This window comes from Ostrinia furnacalis, unplaced genomic scaffold (assembly GCF_004193835.3).
Source record: "Ostrinia furnacalis isolate ACB-3 unplaced genomic scaffold, ASM419383v2 OfSCF0058, whole genome shotgun sequence".
NCBI lineage: Eukaryota > Metazoa > Arthropoda > Insecta > Lepidoptera > Crambidae > Ostrinia > Ostrinia furnacalis.
Genome location: NW_021130297.1, coordinates 954453 through 975566, shown reverse-complemented (window position 1 = coordinate 975566; position 21114 = coordinate 954453). Strand labels below are relative to the sequence as shown.

The following is a 21114-nucleotide window of genomic DNA, read 5'->3' as shown; positions in this document are numbered from 1 at the left end:
ATTCTCATGTAACTACTTAAAGTAGGTACTAACTTTAAAAGTTAGCTCTATATTGGCTGTTCTCGATGGTCCAGTTGACACATTACCCGAGTAAGTTCTGTAGACTTCCTCGGGACTATAAATAATCCCACCAATATAAGTCCTGTAAGTTCAATGAAACATAATCAGTAAAGGTTGAGTAGTCCAGGAGAACAACTTTTGTCTTGGAACCCGCAAAAAAAATCATCATAAGAATACTAGATGTTTGAAATATGATATTAACTCCCTCCGATGCAAAGGCAGTAACAGATGATTAAAATAGCTTCTTTCCGTTAAATTAAGGCTGAGTTGGACCATCTTACTTTGACTGTAACTTTAACGATAACCGTTGTTGTGTGGAGTTTGACAGACTTTTACGTTTGTTAAAGATAAAGTAAGATAATGAAACCCAGACTAACGCCCGTATTCACAAACATGTGAGGTCTCACAGTGCGCGTGGACGCACAAGGTGACAGACGAACCAATCACAGAGCTCTATTCAACGCTGTGCGTTCGATTTGCTGCTTCAGTTAAGCAAGCATCGTTTGTGAATACGGGCATAAATCTTTCACGAATTTTACTTTTTCCAAAGCAGCTGGAGTATTCGAGATAGTTTTCTTCCCATCGGTCAAATGCTACCCCACGTTACCATTACCACAAACTAAGAGGGTAGTTTGGTATTACCTTCACGTGCACACAGACACGTGTCTCCGAGGTATTTTTGAATTCGCCGTCGTTTAGTCAGCCTAATATCGCGGAATTGCGCCGACGTGTGGGCAATCATCGTTAAATTTGGAAATAATGAGCAGTTCGCGTTTACGAGTCGCACGATATGGCTGTACTAGTGATGAGATTAATGATTGTCGATAAAATGGGCGTGGTTAGATCGTCTGAAAGTTTTACACTTAAATGAAAACGGGAAAGCAATCAATCAATTGGAGTTAAAATCAAATATTTCACTTGCGAACTATATAATATTCTAATAAGACCTTTTATTTTCCAATTTCAGCGCAATTGCAGCGTTCGGGAAGCTACGCAATATACTCACGTCCGAAATACCGCAGTGTCTCAAGACAAAAGTCTTCGAGCAGTGTGTGTTGCCAGTGATGGTATATGGATCTGAAACGTGGTCGCTTACTATGGGCCTCATAAGAAAGCTCAAGGTCACCCAAAGGGCGATAGAGCGGGCCATGCTTGGAGTTTCCCTGAATCAGAAATGCGAAGATCCGCAGGAGAACCAAAGTGACCGACATAGCTCGCAGGATTGCTAAAATCAAGTGGCAATGGGCGGGGCACATAGCTCGTAGAGACGATGGCCGTTGGGGCAGAAAAGTTCTCGAGTGGCGACCACGGGCTGGAAGACGTAGCGTGGGCAGGCCTCCTACTAGGTGGACCGACGATCTGGTAAAGGTCGCGGGAAGAGCCTGGATGCGGGCAGTGCAGGACCGTGCATTGTGAAAAACCTTGGAGGAGGCCTTTGTCCAGCAGTGGACGTCTTTTGGCTGAAACGAACGAACTAAATAATATTCGAATAAGACCTTTTATTTTCCAATTTATTTTGTTAGTTTGAATATTACACACTAATCAATAAACCAGGGAACCAAGTTACTGGTCAGTTAAAGTTTTTCTGACGAATCACAACGCTCACAACATCTGATCTGTTCAATAAAGTATTTTACTTATCCAATGATGTTAAAAGATAAATACTGAAATTATTTTAAAATGGTTTACTTCATCGATATCTAAGTTACAACGTATATGTCTCCTCACTACACGTGTGATGTTCGTAAGAGCCATAATGTCTGTTCCATTTTGATGGCTGATGAACTGATCCGATGGCTGTGATTAAGGAAATTAATCCCGCCGTTCTAATAATACTCTTAATCCAATATTGCCTGGTTTAAACGCTCAAGTACTAGCTCTGGCAATGACCTTAAATCTTTCATTATTGTGAGGTAAGCCTCAGTTTCTGAGTGTAATGAATCAAACAGCGGATAATTTAGAGATAGCAAATGTAATGTCTTAGGTCCGACCGAGTTCTGATATCTACTAATATTATAAATGCGAAAGTAACTCTGTCTGTCTTGCTTTCATGCCTAAACCACTGAACCGATTTTGATGAAATTTGGCATAGAGACAGTTGAGTCCTGGGAAAGGAAATATGAGTTTTTACCTGAAACAGGGACGCGCGCGATAAAGTTTTCTGTGACAGACAAAATACCACGCGGGCGAAGCCACGGGCGGGCGGAAAGCTAGTTATAAATATAAAAGTAACGATGTCTGTCTGTTACCTTTCATGCTTAAACTAGGAATATATATAAATGGGTAAAGAGATAGTTTGAGACCCAGAAAAAAACATACAATAGCTTTATCCCAGTTTTTAAAATGGGAACACGTGGACACGTTGTCCCTGTGACTTTGTTGACCTCCCACCTGAGCTGGTGCACCGCTCGCGCCGGGTCGAAGCGGAAGGCCTTTGTGACAATCCGAAAGTCACGAGGATGAAGGCTCTGGAAAATATAAATAAATAAAGAAAGTGTTCAAAACAAGCTACATTTAGTTTTCGTCGCGCAACCGCGTGCCCCTGAAATTGGTCAAAGCAGAAATTGTACAAAGCAAGGTAAATAAAGAAGCGCGGAAGCTCTTCACTCGTTCAGAATCAAACTCCGTATTTCCCTACCGTAACGAAATAACACAAGCTAGAGTTTCTGTCATGCGTCATGCCTTTGAATAGTTGATTTTCTCTTTCTTGGAAACATTCCAGGGTCTACAAAGGAATATATATTCAGTTATTGGGCGGGAAACTCAGGTGTCACTTACATGAATGTTGCGGGTGATGGGAGCATTTGCGTTTTTGTGTTCGCCGCGAATGCTCACGGTGACAGAACATCTCCTATGTATATTTCCCGGAACGCTGAGATGACGGTTTTGCTTAATATTTTTTGGGACACGTGTAAGCCTGTGCCTAAAATAATATTTGGCAATTTTGTTAACCTCAGCATAGGGAGTTAGTCAAGGCAACTTACTTTGGGTACTAATTGCTATTAAAAGACTAAAATAATAATTAGACTTCTTATTCCACTGTCGGATAGTTAATATGTTATTTTTCATGTGATATCGTTTACAGATACTTACCAGGTTATGATACTTTCCTACTTATTTATATCTCTACATTAACTGTACATATAAGAAGTACATGAATTTAATTCTAGCAACAGTATTATAATCATTTTTTGTATGGAGTTTGACAGATTTTTGACGTTTGTTAAAGTTAAAGTAAAATGGTGCAACCCAGCCTGAATTATTCAATAAATTGTTGTAATTAAAAATTCACAAGTTTTCTCTATTCAACAACAACGTACAGTAATCCTCATAAGAGCATGTTCGTTGCGATACATTGTAATATTAGCTAGTTGCACTGAAACTTTAGCAATTTTAGGCAAGGACTTACTTGGCACTTGGCAGCTTACCTTACTTTAGTGCGAGGAAGTTTAATTTCCTCCGTTTTGACTACTTTGGGGACGGGTAAGGCATTCGGGTGATGGACTTGTTAATGTGTATAAGGTACTCGTTGGTAGGTACTATGCCTACCTGTTTGAGGTGATTGTATACTAACTAGTACTTAGTATTATTTACTTATTTGCAATCTCAGGTATAAAAAAAGGAAATTTGAGAAAAACATGTTCAATTTTAAGACTTCAGTAAGAATCTATATTATTTTTCGCTTAAACAACTTGCGGTGGACGTCTTGAAATCTACTACAAGAGAATCTTATGTAATGTCTGAATAGGCAACCATTTTACTGAACTACATAGAAGGTACATAATAAATTAATATGTAGAGGTATCATAACGTTACTTTACATTCGTAGAAAATCTAACCAAAATCAACTAAAAGGCAACAAAAAATCACTGAACAGTGTTTACTGTCGTCACCCAATATTTTTAAGTACTCCAACAAGAAAGTTATCTAAACAAATCAACCAAATTCAAATTACGTTGAATAAGATGGATGTTCAGATTATTCTTTGCAAGGGCCGGAGTCCGGGATATTTATCATAGTGATTGGAATGTCAGGACTCAGGACCGGCCACGCGGAATATCGAGCCGCGGTGACGTCACGGGAAGACCTTCATACAGGGTGTGTTTAGGTGTGAGTGCAAACAAAAAGTGGAAAGGAAGGATATTAAGATCAAAGGATTTACTTTCTATAGCTTTGAATACAACGCTCGTATTCACAAATATTGCTATGAGGTCTCAAAGAGCGGATGCACAGCGTGACACACGAACCAATTACAAAGCTCTATTCAACGCTGTGCGTTCGATTTGCTGCTTCACATAAGCATGCATCGTTTTTGAATAAGGGCGTAAGCCACTCATTGTGCAAAACCGAGAGACCCACATCTGATGTAATGCACTGGACAGAAAAAAAGACACTGTGGCGTAGAAAAAATGATTTGTCCAAGGCACTGGCGACTACCCCATACCTATTTTTACCACTATTTTAATTACTTTTCAAAGGTTTATCCTACTTAACCTAATTCAACTGGGCATCACCCAGTCTACCTAGTGCCTACGTCATAACATCTACCTGCATGCCTTTCGGCCCGATCCGTCCAGTGATTTGAGCTGTGCGTTGATAGATCACTATGTCAGTCAGTCAGTCAGTCACCTTCAAGTTATATATGTTACGGCTAAAGATAGGTGTGAACATAAACTTAAGATTAGCCGGCTAAACTTAAGTTTATTTTCGACGAACCGCAGGCCCTTGGCTAAAAATGTAGAAGGAAATGGAAAAGGAAGCAATGTAATAATGTTTACTATTTTGACACGAAAACTTTATTAAAAAATAATCACTTTCATTATACATTTTTATGTAACTAGGTATGTAGGTATTCAAAATTACAATTATTACAATAACAAAATATTAATTACTTAAAATAATATCTACCTAATCATTAAAATAAAATAATAAGGAACCATTTGGTCATTACAGGATCTTCTGTAGGTATTTAAAATTACAAAATGCGCGTTGTCTGCGAAGGTATAGATGCGCCTCAAATTGGGTGCGCTTCGGGGAATTAACTGATGTCATATACCTAATTCTGTATACGTACTTTATACTCGCATCGTTCAATCATTTTATATTTTTTAAGTACGTTTTCCTCAACACTGCTCACTCATAAAAGCCATGAATATGATTAAGTATATTCCCGCACCAAAAGGAGTCTATCTCAATACATATCTGTAGATGCTTAAATCTGGGAACATAAAACGAGCGACTTTAAGACGAGGAAAATCGCATGTAAAGCTTAGTCGTGCGTGAGGCAATATTGGAAACGTCTTCCTTTGAGCGTCAAGTAAGTTTTGAATTCGGGAAAATGCGAAATTACTGCACTGAGTGACTTTGAAATTCATTTCATTTCATGAATTACTTAGTTACCAAATTCCATTAAAATTTTAATGCACTGATTTGCTGTTGCTTTCCATTGATACTAACTAATATTAAGAACTTAATTTGTTGAATTTAATGATGTTGACCAATCACAGCTCACAAAAGATAATTATCATGATTGGTGGTAGAGTCAGCTACCAAGTCTTCCAGCTCTGCCCCCTTACAAAACGTTACAGGTGTAATGTCAAAACTTAAAATGTATTCGCTCCGGTGTTTTTTTTTTGTATGTTACTTTGCTCCATGAAGTTAATACTTTTTATTTAGTACTTAGGTCCTTTCCAGAGCGCTTATACACGTCCCAAATAGCTTGTTCTACCACCACTTCGGGACTATAAATGGGCTGGTGCTGAGAAGAAGTGGCGGAAGAAACGTAGGTCACCTTTGTTAGCATCTTTTTCAAGTGATTTGGCAGTTAAGACTGTCTCTTGTTTAGGGTTCTAGACTTTTGCACTAATGTCTTATTTGACAACTTTGCTGCAACGGTTGTATTTTTGCAAAGCGTGGCTGTCACGCCCAAGGCGTAGCGCGTATCGCCTGCGTTTTTATGAAACGAATCCAATTATTTACATGGTAATATGCATACATCTTGCTAAGATACGGTCACATTATCATAATGTCGCTAATAGGGGCGCATGAGTAAACTCTGAAATATTTTCAGAGGGGAACCTTTTTTGCCTCTATTTGTAAAATGTTTTTTTTTTGTTTTGTTATGTCAATTTTCTTAGCGTTTCATTATCACACACGTAATATGCTAACAAGCTTTTATTAATTTGTTGTTTTCAGTTAAAATCAGTTGCATAAGTCAGGTACTGAATTATAAATGTTTCTTTTTATCTTTAACAAATAAACACATGTTGTTACTTTTGATAGAATTCATGGAACAAACTGTGTATTAGAAAATTAATCTTGAGCGAATCTATTAGATTACATACAAACAACTCAATCATTTTAAGAAAATAATAAAGCATCTCAAACAATGTTGGATACATTTAACATTATAATTAATCTAGCAGATAATCTAAGTAAAGGTGCCTTCCATCACTCATCGTTTCAGCTCTCTACCTATTTTTTTCAGCTTGCTTTTAACTTTGCAACTATAAGTTAAATCGAACTCCATTGTACAAATCATATAATAACTTTTCTGATAATGAGTAGATATCCAACCTATTTTAATATTTGTTTATTTTAAGCGAATTCTTTGAGCTGAAAAGATTATTTGATTCTATTTGGAAGCCCTTCGGAGCATTCGGTATGACAGGACAATAAGACGCTTTGTTGTGCTGTGACGTGACTGGAAATTATCGATGAGGTGGACCTGTCATGCCGATTATTAAGGACTCAATTATTTTCAGCCGCTTTCTCATGGTAATTCTATTTTTGTCTAGATCGGACGAACTTGGTGCTTTGCTCTGTATTTTTAACCTCTATAACTTGCTATACGAGTAGAAGAGGAATTCACGATTATTAATAAAGCTACAAAAAGAAGTGGCAGCAGTACAACACTAATATGTATTGTATATGCTTGGTCATAGTTGAGATGCCTCATATCATGATCCGCTAAGAAAGGATTTTACGAAACTCCCCCCCTAAGGGGGTAAAACGGGGTCCACGCGTATAAAGTCGCGGGCGGCCGCTAGTATTAACATAAAATATATTTCAGCTAACCCATATAATCTCCCAATTACTTTCGTAATGTTTCCGCTAAAGAACAATTAACTTACACAAAAGGTGTAAAAGATACCTCTTTGTGTCTAAAAATACATAAAACCCTTACAATTAAAATCAGCTTAAACTTAGATTACACGCGCGAGTTATACACGTGATACTACACAATAAAAGATTACATTCATTATACTGTAATAAATCAACCGAATACCGATATTGATTTTCAGAATGAAAAGTCCCTTTAATTCTGCAGAAAACATTATTAAAATCTTTGTAAAATTTTACTTCATTGCACAATAGTCGTGCGGCGGTGGGATTCGAACCCGCGTTCCTTGGATCTCGAGTCGGCCAGCCCGACCACTTTACCGTTGGGCTATCGTGGCTATTCAGTGTATGGATATTTATACAGTGTACCCGCGCCCTTAGGCTGTCTTATCACAAACCATGATAAGTGGCGTAAAAGCGTAAAAGCTAGAATTGTTTATGGGCAGAGTAATTGCGTAAAGCAATTCGTTCTATTATCTCGGGACTATTCTAACCGAAACTGAGTGTGAGAAACCGAGGTACAATCACTCAGGACCTTAGGTTTTCATTTTATTTTCAACTAGCGGCCGCCCGCGACTTCGTTCGCGTGAACCCCGTTTTACCCCCTTAGGGGTGAAGTTTTGAGATTTTTTAGAGGTTTCCCGGTAATTATTCGAACTTTTATCGCCGTAAAAACCATCCTTGGACTTCAACAAACATTTAAAAAAAAGAATTGGTAAAATTGGTCCAGGCGTTGTTGAGTTATGCGCTTACCAACACATTTTGCGATTCATTTTTATATTATAGATTATTCGTGAAAAATAAGAATTTTCATAATATGAGAGATGTTGAAAAATGGGCAGTTGTTTATATTTGCCACTGATTTCTGATAACCTGTTAGTTTATGTCCTTCTTTGGTGCTAATATGTGAGTGGAAACACCATGGATTTCAAACCTAAATAAAATGAGTTACTCTACTTTAAAGGTATATTTGGGACGTGTATAAGTTCCCTGGAAAGGGCCTATGTACTGAATAAACTATTTCATTTCATAAAACTCTACGTTAACCTATTTTAAATAAAACAAAATTAAAAATAATTAAGAAATAACAGTATTACTTTTCTATTTGCTTCATAATTTCAGGAGGTTGTTGAACTCTGCCCAATCTTGTCGATTTTTAACCAAAACTTTATCATTTCATGTCCCTTGACACTCAGAGACTTCACCACAATTTCATCATTTGACCATAAAAAATATCAAGATAATCAAAATCCCCGCAGGCGTACAAAATCTCCGAAAGCTTAAAACTCAGTTCATACTTTAAGAAGTTTAAACGCGTACTATATTGGATTGTGAAGTTCGATTCAAAACTTAGCACTTGCGAACTCAATTACTAAGTTAATTCCAACTTAAGAACAAAGCAAATGAGAAGTTAAAGTATAATGTGAGCTAAACAATAAGTGTGAATGAAAAATACGGACTCAGGTTGTGTTGTAAACTGTTACGTTTTTGATATTTGAGTAGGTTTAAGTAATTAACAATCTTGCTATCATGAACTTTATAAAATCGAAACCGTCATTAATTTATCTAGTATATTGTTCTTATAGATTGAATCTCTAACAACGCTACTTACCTATATCACTCGCGGTACAATAAATATCTCAAGTACTTACAACACTATAATCCGAGCCTTTTCAAGGCGAGAGTGAATAAGCACTTACAGGGCAATTACGTGCCATACTAGACTCCATCTCACTTAACATCAGGTGCTGTAGATTGCAGTCAAATACCTGACTATTGTTCTGCATAAAAAGGGAAAATAAAAGATATACCAATCTACTACAGCGTGAGTGACTTACAACTCGGCGTTCACGTACCAAATACAACACCGTATGTTTCCACTTTCAAGTAGTTTTGTTTCCCGCTCCAGGTAATCTAGCCTCAGCGCCGGTAAGTGATCGAGTTTAACTTATTAATAATACCCTACCGAGACTTGCTTATTTTTCGTTTAAGTGCTTAAGTTTATTGGAAGTGTTCTATGACTAATTAACTTTTAAAAAAAATAAAACCGACTTCAAATGCGTGAACACAAAAAAAAACTAAAAATTAAAAATATTGCGTATAAAAAAGTTCAACCCCAATTTTCCACCTTTGGGGGTGAAATATTTTCTTCAAATTCGCATGAAACCACCCTTTTGATAATACCTATTCAACAAAAAAATAATCGTTCAAATTGATTTATAATCGGCGGAGATATTGCGTATAAAAAAGTTCATCCCCAATTTTCCACCCTTGGGGGTTGTTTTTTCTATTATTAAATTTAAATGGGACCACCCTTTAGGTATTACCTATACGCCGAAAAAAGATTTGTTTAAATCGGTTCATAATTGGCGGAGTTATCGCGTAACAAACATAGAAAAAAAAAACATACGGGTCGAATTGATAACCTCCTCCTTTTTTTAAGTCGGTTGAAAATGAGAAAATTTTCCTTTTTACCATCAAGAAACCTTGCAACTAATGAACATGATTAATTTGCGTCTTTACAAGAAACATCTGACAAGTTTAAATCATTATGAGGGTACTCGTATTCAGTAAAATTACGCAAGTTCTTAATAGGTAAAAAATCCATAATTGGTTGGGTTTTTATGGCAGTCAAGCTGTAGATCCTGGCTACACAGGAGTTGCAGCGGTGGGAACGAGAGGTGGGAATAGTCCCGAATAGGTAAAAATGAAGTGGTATTGTAAGTCACTGTGATGGTACAGACAGACCATTCATACCTAACACAAAGTTGAGTTTTTGTTGATTTTTACGTACTAATCAACAAAAACTCTACTCTGTAACCTACGCTACTCCCTTACACGGCATTCTTACCTTAGGGTACTCTTTACTAAATCAGATTTTTACTCTTTCATCTCAGTTTGAGTAATTTGAACAATGCCGACGTCTATTGGAACAACCTACCCAAACTGGCCCTTATGGTACAAATTGGCACAGGAAAATTCTTCCTACGATAGTCTTTTTCACGTAAACTAGTATTTCCTTATATGAAAAGCTTCGGAATTGCATCCTGCATGAATTTCAATGCCGTGCCTTGCAAATGGCCGCTACAGTGCAGTGTAGGTGAATGTCTCCATTCAATTCGGCTAGCGCAAACTTTCACATCCCAGTTGGTTTTCATCCACAACGAAGAAGCGCTTGGCCTGCTTCTCGCTGGTGTGATGATAGAAGGTAGAAGCAAGCTTCATCAGGTATCTTCAATCATATGGGAACTCTATCTTACCTCCTACTGCCGACAGTACAACAATGCTGCAATTAATGTTATGGCGACTGCCTTAGGGAAGATGGTAGCTAGCCAGGTGGACTCCGTAGAAACCCTACTACCTAACTGAGCAGAATTTTTGTTCCCACTGGGTACCAAACCAAGGACCTCTGAGTTTGAGACAAGTGACAATCACAAAGCAGTACTCGTCGCGCGTTCGTCGCTTATGCAGTACCTACTTGTCGCGCCTTCGTCGCGTATCATGAGGTGCCCTTCCAGATGTTCCTTCCTAAGCACATATTATGCTACGTCGTCTAATTGGAAATCCAATAATGTTCACTGTTCAGTCTGGTTCGTGATTATATTATTACTCATATAAGACGGTAATAACAACATTGTTATACCTTAGATGATATTAAATACGTAATTAATGAAGATGTTAATTTGAATTCTTGTAAAATCCTAGGTACTGATAAATCCTCAGAAGGTTATCCACTTCTTCAAAAATTTGTAATATAATTTTCAGTCACAAGTTTTTAGAACCAATTTTCCGTTAAAGAAATTTATGAAGTAGGTAATAAGAGGTACTTGTCTAAGTATATTTCCCTTCATCGTCATTTCAGCTATAATATACGTGGCCATCATTCCAGAACCCTTCAGAACCTATGTATAATACATATTTCCACTTTTCACTTGGTTCTTATCAACCGAATGGAAATCAAACCTAAACCCAAGACATATTACTTTCAAGGTGATGTGAAACGGCCCACAACTATATTATGCTATCACTTTTGTGATCGTTCGTTCGATCGTTTCAGCCAAACGACGTCCACTGCTGGACAAAGGCCTCCCACAAGGTTTTCCACAATGCACGGTCCTGCGCTGCCCACATCCAGGCTCTTTTCGCGACCAACGCGAAAGCTTTAGTCCAAACTAATAGGTACTAAAGCTAGTTCTACCTAGCAAAACATAGTTTAGTGTACTCTGAGGTTTTCCTTGCGAATATCAGTGTCTCGCTGGCTGTTAGTTAAATAAACAAGCACTCGTTAGCATGCAGATGAGCTCGCCGCGAACACCTTGCTGTTTGCGTAATTAGGAGCACCACAGTACAAACAATGTAGTAACAAACTTTCTTCTATCTTACTTCTATCTATCTTTTTTTTTTTTATATCCTTGGATATTTTTACACTGCGCCGCTAGTCCCAAACTAAGCAAAGCTTGTACTATGGGTACTAGACAACGGATATAAACATACTTAAATACTTTTTTTTTTTGTAAATACATACATATTATACATAGAAACACCCAGACCCGTCACAGAAATTAAAATTCATCATTTCAATTTTTGCCCGACCGGGAATCGAACCCGGGACCTCTCGGCATAGTAGTCCGTTCTTAACCACTACACCAAACGGCCGACATCTCAACAAAAGCATAAGATTCTTACTTGAAATTACTCTTATCAGCTCAGCACCGTATTAAATTTTTGCATCGACTCTACGGCCTATTACTATTTCAGAATAACAATGCAGTAGGCCAGTGCTAAAAAGAAACAGCGCAATAAACTCATTCAATCTCTTTTTCAAAAACGTTACAAGATTATGAGCAAGTTGTGTAATCAAGGCAGCAGGCATAACCGTTTTGACTTTTCCGATCCATAAACACGGGAACACACACCAATTCTCTTGATTCAACTTAATGTTGGATACTGCTGGACCAAGGCAACACCCAAGGATTTACACGAAAATCGGTCCTGCTCCACTCCCCGTATATAGGTGCTTCCTGCGATCTTTACCAGGATAGGTCCACCGAGTTAGGCTTACACTGTGATTTCAATTCACTCAGGCTTTATAAAAAAAAATATACTTGACTTACTGCATCTTTCTTGCATTGCAACATCTGTGGTTTACAAATGGTAATATCAGCGCGGTTAGTTGAGCAACATCGCATCTTTGAGCTCAACGTTACGAGGTTTTGAGGAAATGAGAAAACTAGAAGCCTACGGACAATCAGGCCTCGCGCTTTTGTATGCAGCTTTTTGAAAAACGAAATACTGGGTAATATACGTTTTTGGCGTAGTTACCTACACTTGAAATGGATATGAATAAGATAACCAGGTTGTTGTTGGGGATTCCGGGTGAATTCGCTTCCAACTTCGGCCTGATCATCACTTTCCATCAAGTGAGATGCAGGCCAAGAGCTTAATCCCTTGTGGCTAAAAACATTCAAAAGTAGAAACTAAAAATCACCTTTTGTCAAGGGAAGAAAATTTACTCATCTCTTTTTCTAATCTTTTTCGTCACCTTATGTCAAAAATTTACAAGATTTTGTATTATTTAAAAAAATCTGCAACTTATGGGCATTTCTACGGTGGTACGGTGTATTTTTTCTCAATTCGGTGCTAAAATTTATATTTAGTTTTTTAAGTAGTTTCAATACAAAAAAATAAATATTACTCCATTCTGAATGTAAAAATAGCATTGTCACTAAATATTGTTAAGTGGTTTATGAGAAATGTTAAGCATCGAATTGAGAGAGCACCGAATTGAGAAAATGAATCACGGAATTGAGAAATGAATCTCCAAATATAAAAATCGCTCCCCAAACTTAGAATTGACGGTTTCGGTTTCGGTTTCGGCCGAAATAGACACCGTTGCCGAAATTCGTTTTCGGTTTCGGTTTCGGTCGTAAAACTAGTTTCGGTCGGACACTAGACATTATAGTGATTCTCACGCCATTAAGCGGAATGAGGGCTATCGTTTTTATACTTAACAGTTGGCACCCCTGGCGATTGACAGGACCTTACTCTACAGTGGCGCCATCTTGATGAGTGCAAATGCGATAGTCCTCCTACCACTTTAGCGCTCACCAGTTGGTGCCACTGTCTTCGCTACTAGCAAGTGACAGGACCTTACTCTACAGTGGCGCTAACTGGTGAGCGCTAAAACGATAGCCCTCATTCAGTTAGCTCAGTGCCAAGAACCTACAGCTCTAATATTAAATGCCGACTTTTTCTATAGTCGAAAAAAAACTTCTTTTTTAGTGGCAGGGTGGTAATTTTTTACAACGTGACAATTCATTCGACTGACAGCACCTCAAAATATACATTTTATTGCAAAATCGCCCCTATATCCATTAGATATAAGATTCCAGTGTTAGCTTGAAGTGCCATCATCTGTACCTGTACCTAAACTGAAGAGTGGACCCTTTTTGCAGCCCGTATATCCTCCCGGCACATGGGCCGTTCACCGGATCGGCTGACGTCGAGTTTCCACGCCGCGTTGCCCAAGTCAGCTTCGCCGCAGCTGATGTCAGCTTCATACTCCGGAGACATCCCTATACCATCAGCTATGAGCCAGAGCTTCGACTCGCCTGGCTTGATGTATGGGGGAGAGAAGAGGGACAATGGCAAAGAGAAGGAGAAGGCACCAGGTAAGTCAAAGTCGTTGGTTTAAAGCAAAACACTTCCACTACTAAATTAAAGCCTAAGCCCGAGGCTTTCTGCCCCTAAGGTCATCAGTTCTACGAGCTATGTGCCCCGCCCACTAGCAGCAATAATATGTAGTTCAAATTCAAATAGTTTATTCAGTACATAGGCCCTTTCCAGGACACTTATACAAGTCCCAAATATTGCTTGCCCTACCATGGTAGGCTTTGCAGTAGCATGTAAAGTATTTGTCACTACAGTGAGTAATAAATACAGACGAAAATCGGATACAAAAACCTTAGCGATGCTGCCTTACCATAATAAAAAAATACGCTATTTCTTTACTGATGACTAAAATTAGTAACAATTATATTATTATATGTTATTTCTCTCACTACAGAACTACAGCCAGCAAAACCAGTGAATCATTCCCTAGAAGCAGCATCCAAGATGGTTCCCGTTCCGGAATCGCTCATGAGTCCGGACTATCAGGACCCAATCTACGACATCCAAAGATCCATACCAAAGCCGACCAACCACTCAGTCAATAGCATCTCTAACACATCGTCTCAATCCAGCAACAGTAGTATTCAAGAAGAGAAACCGCACAGACAGATTGTTCAGCCGAATAAGAACATAAAAGGATCCCCGAAGCTGCCCAAAAGTGCGACTTCCAGCCCGAAGTTAAAGTCCAAAATCGAGCGGAAGGGGAGTTTGTCTAAAGGTAAGATTCTGATCTTGACTTGATTTGCACATAGAATGATGATAATAATACTTATCACAATCATTATTACGGAAAATGTTGACGTCATTTCTACAACAAAATCGTAGAAAATATCAAACCGTCAAAAGATTGACGTGCGTGTGACATGTCAATATTACTAGCTGACATGATGCACCTCGTATGTCTAGTAGTACTAATTTAAACAGAAAAGAATATTATTCGAGCATCTAACATTATTTTTAATGTTCTCATTTGTTTGTAGGTGACATAAAAACCGAAGAGAAAAAGCTGAACGGCATGACGAAACAAGAGAGCGGGGACCAGATAGACCCAGACAAGTTGGAAATCATCAAACTAGCGTCCAACCAGAGACGACAGAAGAAGATGAGCGCAGAATGCATGGCCGCTGTCACCATCCAGAAGATGTGGCGTGGATACCGCAGCAGGAACCTTAACAAGGATACACTGAGGATCCTGCATGCCATCCAGGCTGCTAGAGCGAGACAGCATATACAGTGAGTACACATCATTGGAGACAGAGACTTGTTCCCTTTAGCATAAGGTTTAAAATGAAGATGAGTGCAAAATGCATGGCCGCCGTTACCATCTAGAAGATGTGGCGCGGATACCGCAGCGGGAACCTTAACAAGGATACGCTGAGGATCCTGCATGCCATCCAGGCTGCTAGAGCGAGACAGCATATACAGTGAGTACAAAGACACTTGTTCCCTTCAGCATAAGGTTAAAAATGAACATGAGCCCGGAATGCATGGCCGCTGTCACCATTCAGAAGATGTGGCGCGGATACCGCAGCAAGAACCTTAATAAGGATACGCTGAGGATCCTGCATGCTATCGAGGCTGCGAGAGCGAGGCAGCATATACAGTGAGTACACGTCATTAGAGATATAGACACTTATTTCCTTTAGCATAAGATTTAAAATGAAGATGAGCGCAGAGTGAATAGCTGCCGTCATCATCTAGAATTCTAGAAGATACCGCAGCAGGATTCTCAATACAGACACGCTATTAGTAGGGGGGTTTATAGGTATACGAGGATATACCATACTTCTAGATCTATTATCAATTTTTTTAGCGAGTTTAACTTGAGTTAATAATATGCATTATTTTCTCCTGTAGAAGGTTAACGTGCGACATGGAGGCAACTAAGGCAGCCCTCGAAAGCGAGCGCAAGATTCAGCAGCTACAGATGCAAGCCATCAACGCGCTGTGGAAGAAAGTTTCAACGTTGCAAGCGGCAGGTACGTTTTGTTTTAACCATGCCATTCTATTTGTATGTATGTATCACATACGTGCGTGTTTTAATCGTTCGATTCATTTTTGCCCTCAAGTCTGCGACTAATTCGTCGTAGTAATCGTACGATGATATCATACCACATAGAGCTGTTACCGCATATTGATAGGTTAGATGTGACCCAAACAAATATAGAAATTTGAAAGTTATATAAAGCCTGGTCCGTGAGCACGTAGAATCCCGTCCAATGACTCCAAGCTGCCCATCCTTGTCGCTCGCACGTAATTATGTTGCTGTCGCGCTCGCACACTCACTATATTTACGCGACGCGACAGCAATATAATTACGCGCGAGCGATAAGGATGGGTAGCTTGGGGTCATTGGACGGGATTCTACGTGCTCACGGACCAGGCTTTAGTCTATAACTTGTTAATAATTACACGTATCCTCTTGTTTCGTAATAGCTTTAACTACCGAACTAATTTTGATCAGGGCCGTCTTTAACCTACTAGGGGCCCTGGGCACTTAAGGATCAAGGGGGGCCCTTATTATCTGGAAAAAAATCTTTTGAGTAGGCGGGGGCCCTCTCGATCGCGGGGCCCTGTGCACGTGACCAAAGTGCCCAGTGGGAAAGAGGGGCCTGATTTTGATACAGTTTGGTATAGGGATAGGAGAAGGATACAGTCTATCTTTTGTGGTAAAATTAATATCAAAGGGGATAAAATAGAGGACGGAAAAAAGAGGCGCTTATATTATGTTTTAGTGAAAAGTGAAGTCACTTGTTTTTATAAATGAACTAGCGGCCGCCCGCGACTTCGTACGCGTGGATCCCGTTTTACCCCCTTTTTCCGAATTTTCTTTGCTATAAACCTCACGGAGCCCGAGACCTTTCCAACGAATGCAAAACCGTGGAAATCGGTTCGTGCGTACTGAAGTTATAGCGTCAGGGAGGAAAACCCGACTTATTTTTATATAGTAGATAAAGTCCAATTGCTCACTTTAATTGACTGCAGACACCCAAAAAGTCCGGTCGTGCGACTCAGACGACAGCACCGAAGCGGTGCGGCAGTTGACGGAGACGTGCAGCCGGCTGCAGTCGCAGGTGGCGTCGCTGCAGACGTGCATGCAGGACATCCTGCGCTGCGTGGCCTGCGCGCGCGCGCCCGCTGCCACGCAGACCGACGTCACGTGCGTGTGCACGCCGCAGGTACACGCCTCATCATCATCGAGGCCATAGGACGTCCACTGCTGAACATTGGCCTAGTTGCTAATAGACATGTTGACACCACCAATCAATTGACGTACTTTTTAAAACTGTCAAAACGAAACTCTCCCATAGATTTTATAATTATGGCACTACAAGCAAGTGACGTCACTATTTTGTCAACTCAATTATACTACTTTTTTCAATTACAATGCGACCAATAATCGTAAATAACAGGTAATTTAAAATTAATTAAGTTTTTAAGACCAGAATGAAGTGTCTTTTTAGAAAAGTTGTGATTTCGAATTATTGGAGAATGTTGTCAAATTGTCCATTGCTCATAAGATAGGCCNATAGGCCCCCTTAATTTAATTTATTGTCCGTGGTGCATAATCTTTTTCTTAAAGGTTTTAAACCTTTGTTTGTCACCTGTCATCCGCTTTGCAATGGAGGGAAGTCGAACCTTAATTTCGAACTCCTCCTATGTTCTTCTGATTAATTTCGTTGCGGGTCCAATGACAGTTTAACTTTCCCCCGGGACAAACTTGACCTTCATTGGTTGGGTTTTTGTGGCGGTCAAGCTGTAGATCCTGGCTACACAGGAGTTGCAGTGGTGGGAACGAGAGGTGGGAATAGTCTTTTGCTGAACATAGGCCTCCCCCAATGCTTTCCATGCTGCCCGGTTGGTAGCGGCCTGCGTCCAGCGCCTTCCTGCTACCTTTATGATGTCGTCGGTCCACCTTATGAGTGGACGTCCCACGCTGCGTTTTCCGGTACGCGGCCTCCACTCCAGAACCTTGCTGCCCCATCGGCCGTCAGTTCTGCGTACTATGTGCCCTGCCCATTGCCACTTTAATCTTGCTAATCCGTCGGGCTATGTCAGCGACTTTAGTTCGTTCACGTTTAGGTACACGAATAGCGATCACTAACCAGAAGTTTTGGTGTAAGCAGGCTTCCCACTAGGATCGTTCACTAGTGAAACGCAAATCCTTGTGAAAGTTCTTCGTCCAGCAAATGACGTGTTTTGGTTGAAACAGACCAACTACAAATTGAGCTATAAAGTAAACCATAGAAAATATATGTGAGAAAATGACACAGAAAGGATGCGCATTGACAATCACTCTTTTGTCCGTAAGACGAGGTAATAAGGCTCAAAATAGCACCCCAAATGACTCAAAAAAGACGCTAACGAGGTGTTTCTCGACAGGAGGAACGCGTGTCATTCCTGAAACGACCGCAGTCGCTGCCGCTTGCGCCCGCTGCGCCCGCGCCCGAGCCCGCTCCTGCGCCCCAACAGGAAACGTAAGTTCAAATTCTTCATTAGTATGCCCTTTCCTTTCGTTCGTTCGTTCGTTTCAGCCAAATGACGTCCACTGCTGGACAAAGGCCTCCTCCAAGGTTTTCCACAATGCACGGTCCTGCGCTGCCCGCATCCAGGCTCTTCCCGCGACCTTTACCAGATCGTCGGTCCACCTAGTAGGAGGCCTGCCCACGCTACGTCTTCCAGCCCGTGGTCGCCACTCGAGAACTTTTCTGCCCGTACGGCCATCGTCTCTACGAGCTATGTGCTATTTCCTTTACAAAGCTCATTTACAAGATCCGAAATAGCCTGCCATTACTTTGGGATTACATTAATTTAGCAGCTTTGAACTTCAACACGTTTCAATTTAGCTTGCCATAACTTCGGGACAACGTTTATTATACTTAATGAGGGTTTTCGCGAATGAAAAATCCGCCAGATGGCAATACGGAGACGCGAGGTCCAAATGCTGCATGATTATTTTTTGACATTACAGATATGTCAAAATTCACCAGTCAGACCCCACATCCACGTCCCGCCATCTAGCGGATCTTTCATTCGCGAAAACCCTCATTGCTAGACTTCAACTGTCTGACTGAACCTTGAGTGTATCTATTTTCGTCTCATTTATTAAATTGCGGGCCCAATGCGTTTAACTTCCCCTATGAAATTCTTAGCCTTGGGGTTTTTAACAGTAAGGCATTATGAACGTTATTAATTTCATACGTATTTTTCTGTTAATATNACTGACACTGAAAATACAGTATTTTTTACTAGTTTCGGTGTCAGGGTTCACCCCTTGTTAGATCCAAATGTTTAACTGAATAAATTTATTTATTATTATTTATTATTATTATTATTACAATGGCTTGTTATAATTTGATACGATTAATATCGTCAAGTATTAATGATAAAATACCACTCGTTACACTATTTCTTGATATGAGTAAAGCCTTTGATTGTGTACCGCATAAAAGACTACTAGACAAATTAGAAAGATACGGAATAAGAGGAAATGCATATACTTGGCTAAAAAGCTATTTGTCAAATAGACAACAATGTACTGAAATAGCCAAAGTCATTGAAGCCAAAAGATGTATCTTTTGGTCGAAATATCGTGTTAATTCTTGTGGAGTACCACAAGGCAGCATTCTAGGCCCACTTCTATTTTTATTGTTCATTAACGACCTTCCATGTGTAACGCAACACAGGTGTTTTATGTTTGCCGACGATACCACAGTAGTGATTAAATGTTATGACCGAAACGGATTTAACGACGAAATCAACAAAACGCTAGAAAATGTTATAAAGTGGCTAGATAGAAATAACCTTAAAGTTAATGTACAGAAGACTAAGGCTGTGCAATTTTCTACTCACAAGGCCAAACCAGTGGATGTGGTAGTCACATATAATGGTAGTACTGTCGAGATAGTAGATACTGTAAAATTCTTAGGCTTCACTTTGGACAATCATTGTAATTGGAAAACACACATATAGGCGATGTGTATGAACATTGATAGATTTGTATATGCTTTAAGACGCCTTAGTAACATTTCATCCATTGAAACCGCTTTAGCCGCGTATCATGGCTATGTATCGTCAGGGCCGGATCTACCTATGGGCTGATTGGGCTGCAGCCCAGGGCCCCGGGGTTACAAGGGGCCCCCAGATCCCGCAAAAAGTAGGCCATAATTTGAAAAAAAAAAAAAAATAGTTGTCTGTAAAGTCGGTTTACGGACGATATTTTTACGTGACAACGTCATAAGAAGTTTCAGCCCAGGGCCCCACAAATTCACGATCCGGCCCTGTGTATCGTCGCTGCTTAGCTACGGCACGCTGTTATTATTAGGGTATTCATTGCACAAAAAAAGTGTATAAGGGCTATTTGCAAAGCGCATTTTCTTGAATCATGTAAACCTTTATTCGAAAAGCTTTCAATATTACCTGTTCCATGCTTATACATAAAGCAGGCGTGTATTTTCGTAAAACAGANAATGTGGGTTTCATAATGGGGAAGTTATTATTTCAAAAGTTATGAAGCAAAAACGAGTAAATTCTGGAAACCGGACATTCCATTTTAGGCCAAATTTCGCCCGTTTTTGAACTTTCTGATTTTTTCAAGGCGGGATGTAAAACCTGGCGGTCTTCTAAATATGCTCTCCATCAAGTCAAGAGTCCTATAAATACGTGTGATTTTTTTCAAGTCCGTACTTAAATTTTAAAGGTACTTTTTTCGCCCCAGTAGGTCGATCGGTCGTCCCCGTAGAAATGCCCTTATAATGACGTCAGCCATCAAATATTTAAGTATGACACAGGTCAGTCAGTACAGGACTATTGTTTTGATCTTCAAAGCGCTCCCTAAACCGTCCCTTCGACCGGATTCCGGATCAGACAGCTCCCTTCATCAACAATAACCATATTGCACTTTGTTATTACAGGCCAGCGTCCTTTAGCGTTACAGAATGGCCCGGAACGCCGCGTCAATGGGACGGACAACAAACGAGTGACTATGACCCGGGCAATTTGGGTCTAATCTGACGGCTGTCACCGCTTCCGATGGGTTGTAGGGTGACCAAATATCTAGCAGTGACCATTTCTGATTTGATATTTGGTAGTTTTGGGAACATACATTATGGACCAACTCCTTTTAGGGCTCGTTCCCACGGCAATACAGTTTTGTGGGTTCCAGTCATGCCGAATCCAGCAAAACTAGACTGTCGTATAAACACACGTAGTAAGTACACAGTTTGAAATTTGAATTACAAAAAAGGACACTTCAAACGG

At 39.9% G+C, this 21114-nt stretch overlaps 1 protein-coding gene across 1 annotated transcript; it reads left to right on the top strand.

Annotated features, from left to right (window-relative positions):
• Window positions 1–13642: 13642 nt before the first annotated feature.
• LOC114358748 (uncharacterized) lies at window positions 13643–20868 on the top strand. Its single transcript, XM_028312824.1, has 7 exons — window positions 13643–13853; window positions 14249–14572; window positions 14835–15087; window positions 15712–15833; window positions 16840–17033; window positions 18238–18332; window positions 20769–20868. The coding sequence occupies exons 1-7, from the start codon at window positions 13658–13660 to the stop codon at window positions 20866–20868; spliced, it is 1284 nt and encodes a 427-aa protein (XP_028168625.1). The 5' UTR covers window positions 13643–13657.
• The last annotated feature ends 246 nt before the right edge of the window (window positions 20869–21114 follow it).

Excerpts from the sequence above, each read along its gene's own strand:
- LOC114358748 (XM_028312824.1), top strand. The coding sequence starts at position 13,658 with ATGGGCCGTTCACCGGATCGGCTGACGTCGAGTTTCCACGCCGCGTTG. Across the intron at positions 14,573-14,834 it reads GAAGGGGAGTTTGTCTAAAG|GTGACATAAAAACCGAAGAG; the intron begins GTAAGATTCTGA and ends ATTTGTTTGTAG. Across the intron at positions 15,834-16,839 it reads TTCAACGTTGCAAGCGGCAG|ACACCCAAAAAGTCCGGTCG; the intron begins GTACGTTTTGTT and ends AATTGACTGCAG.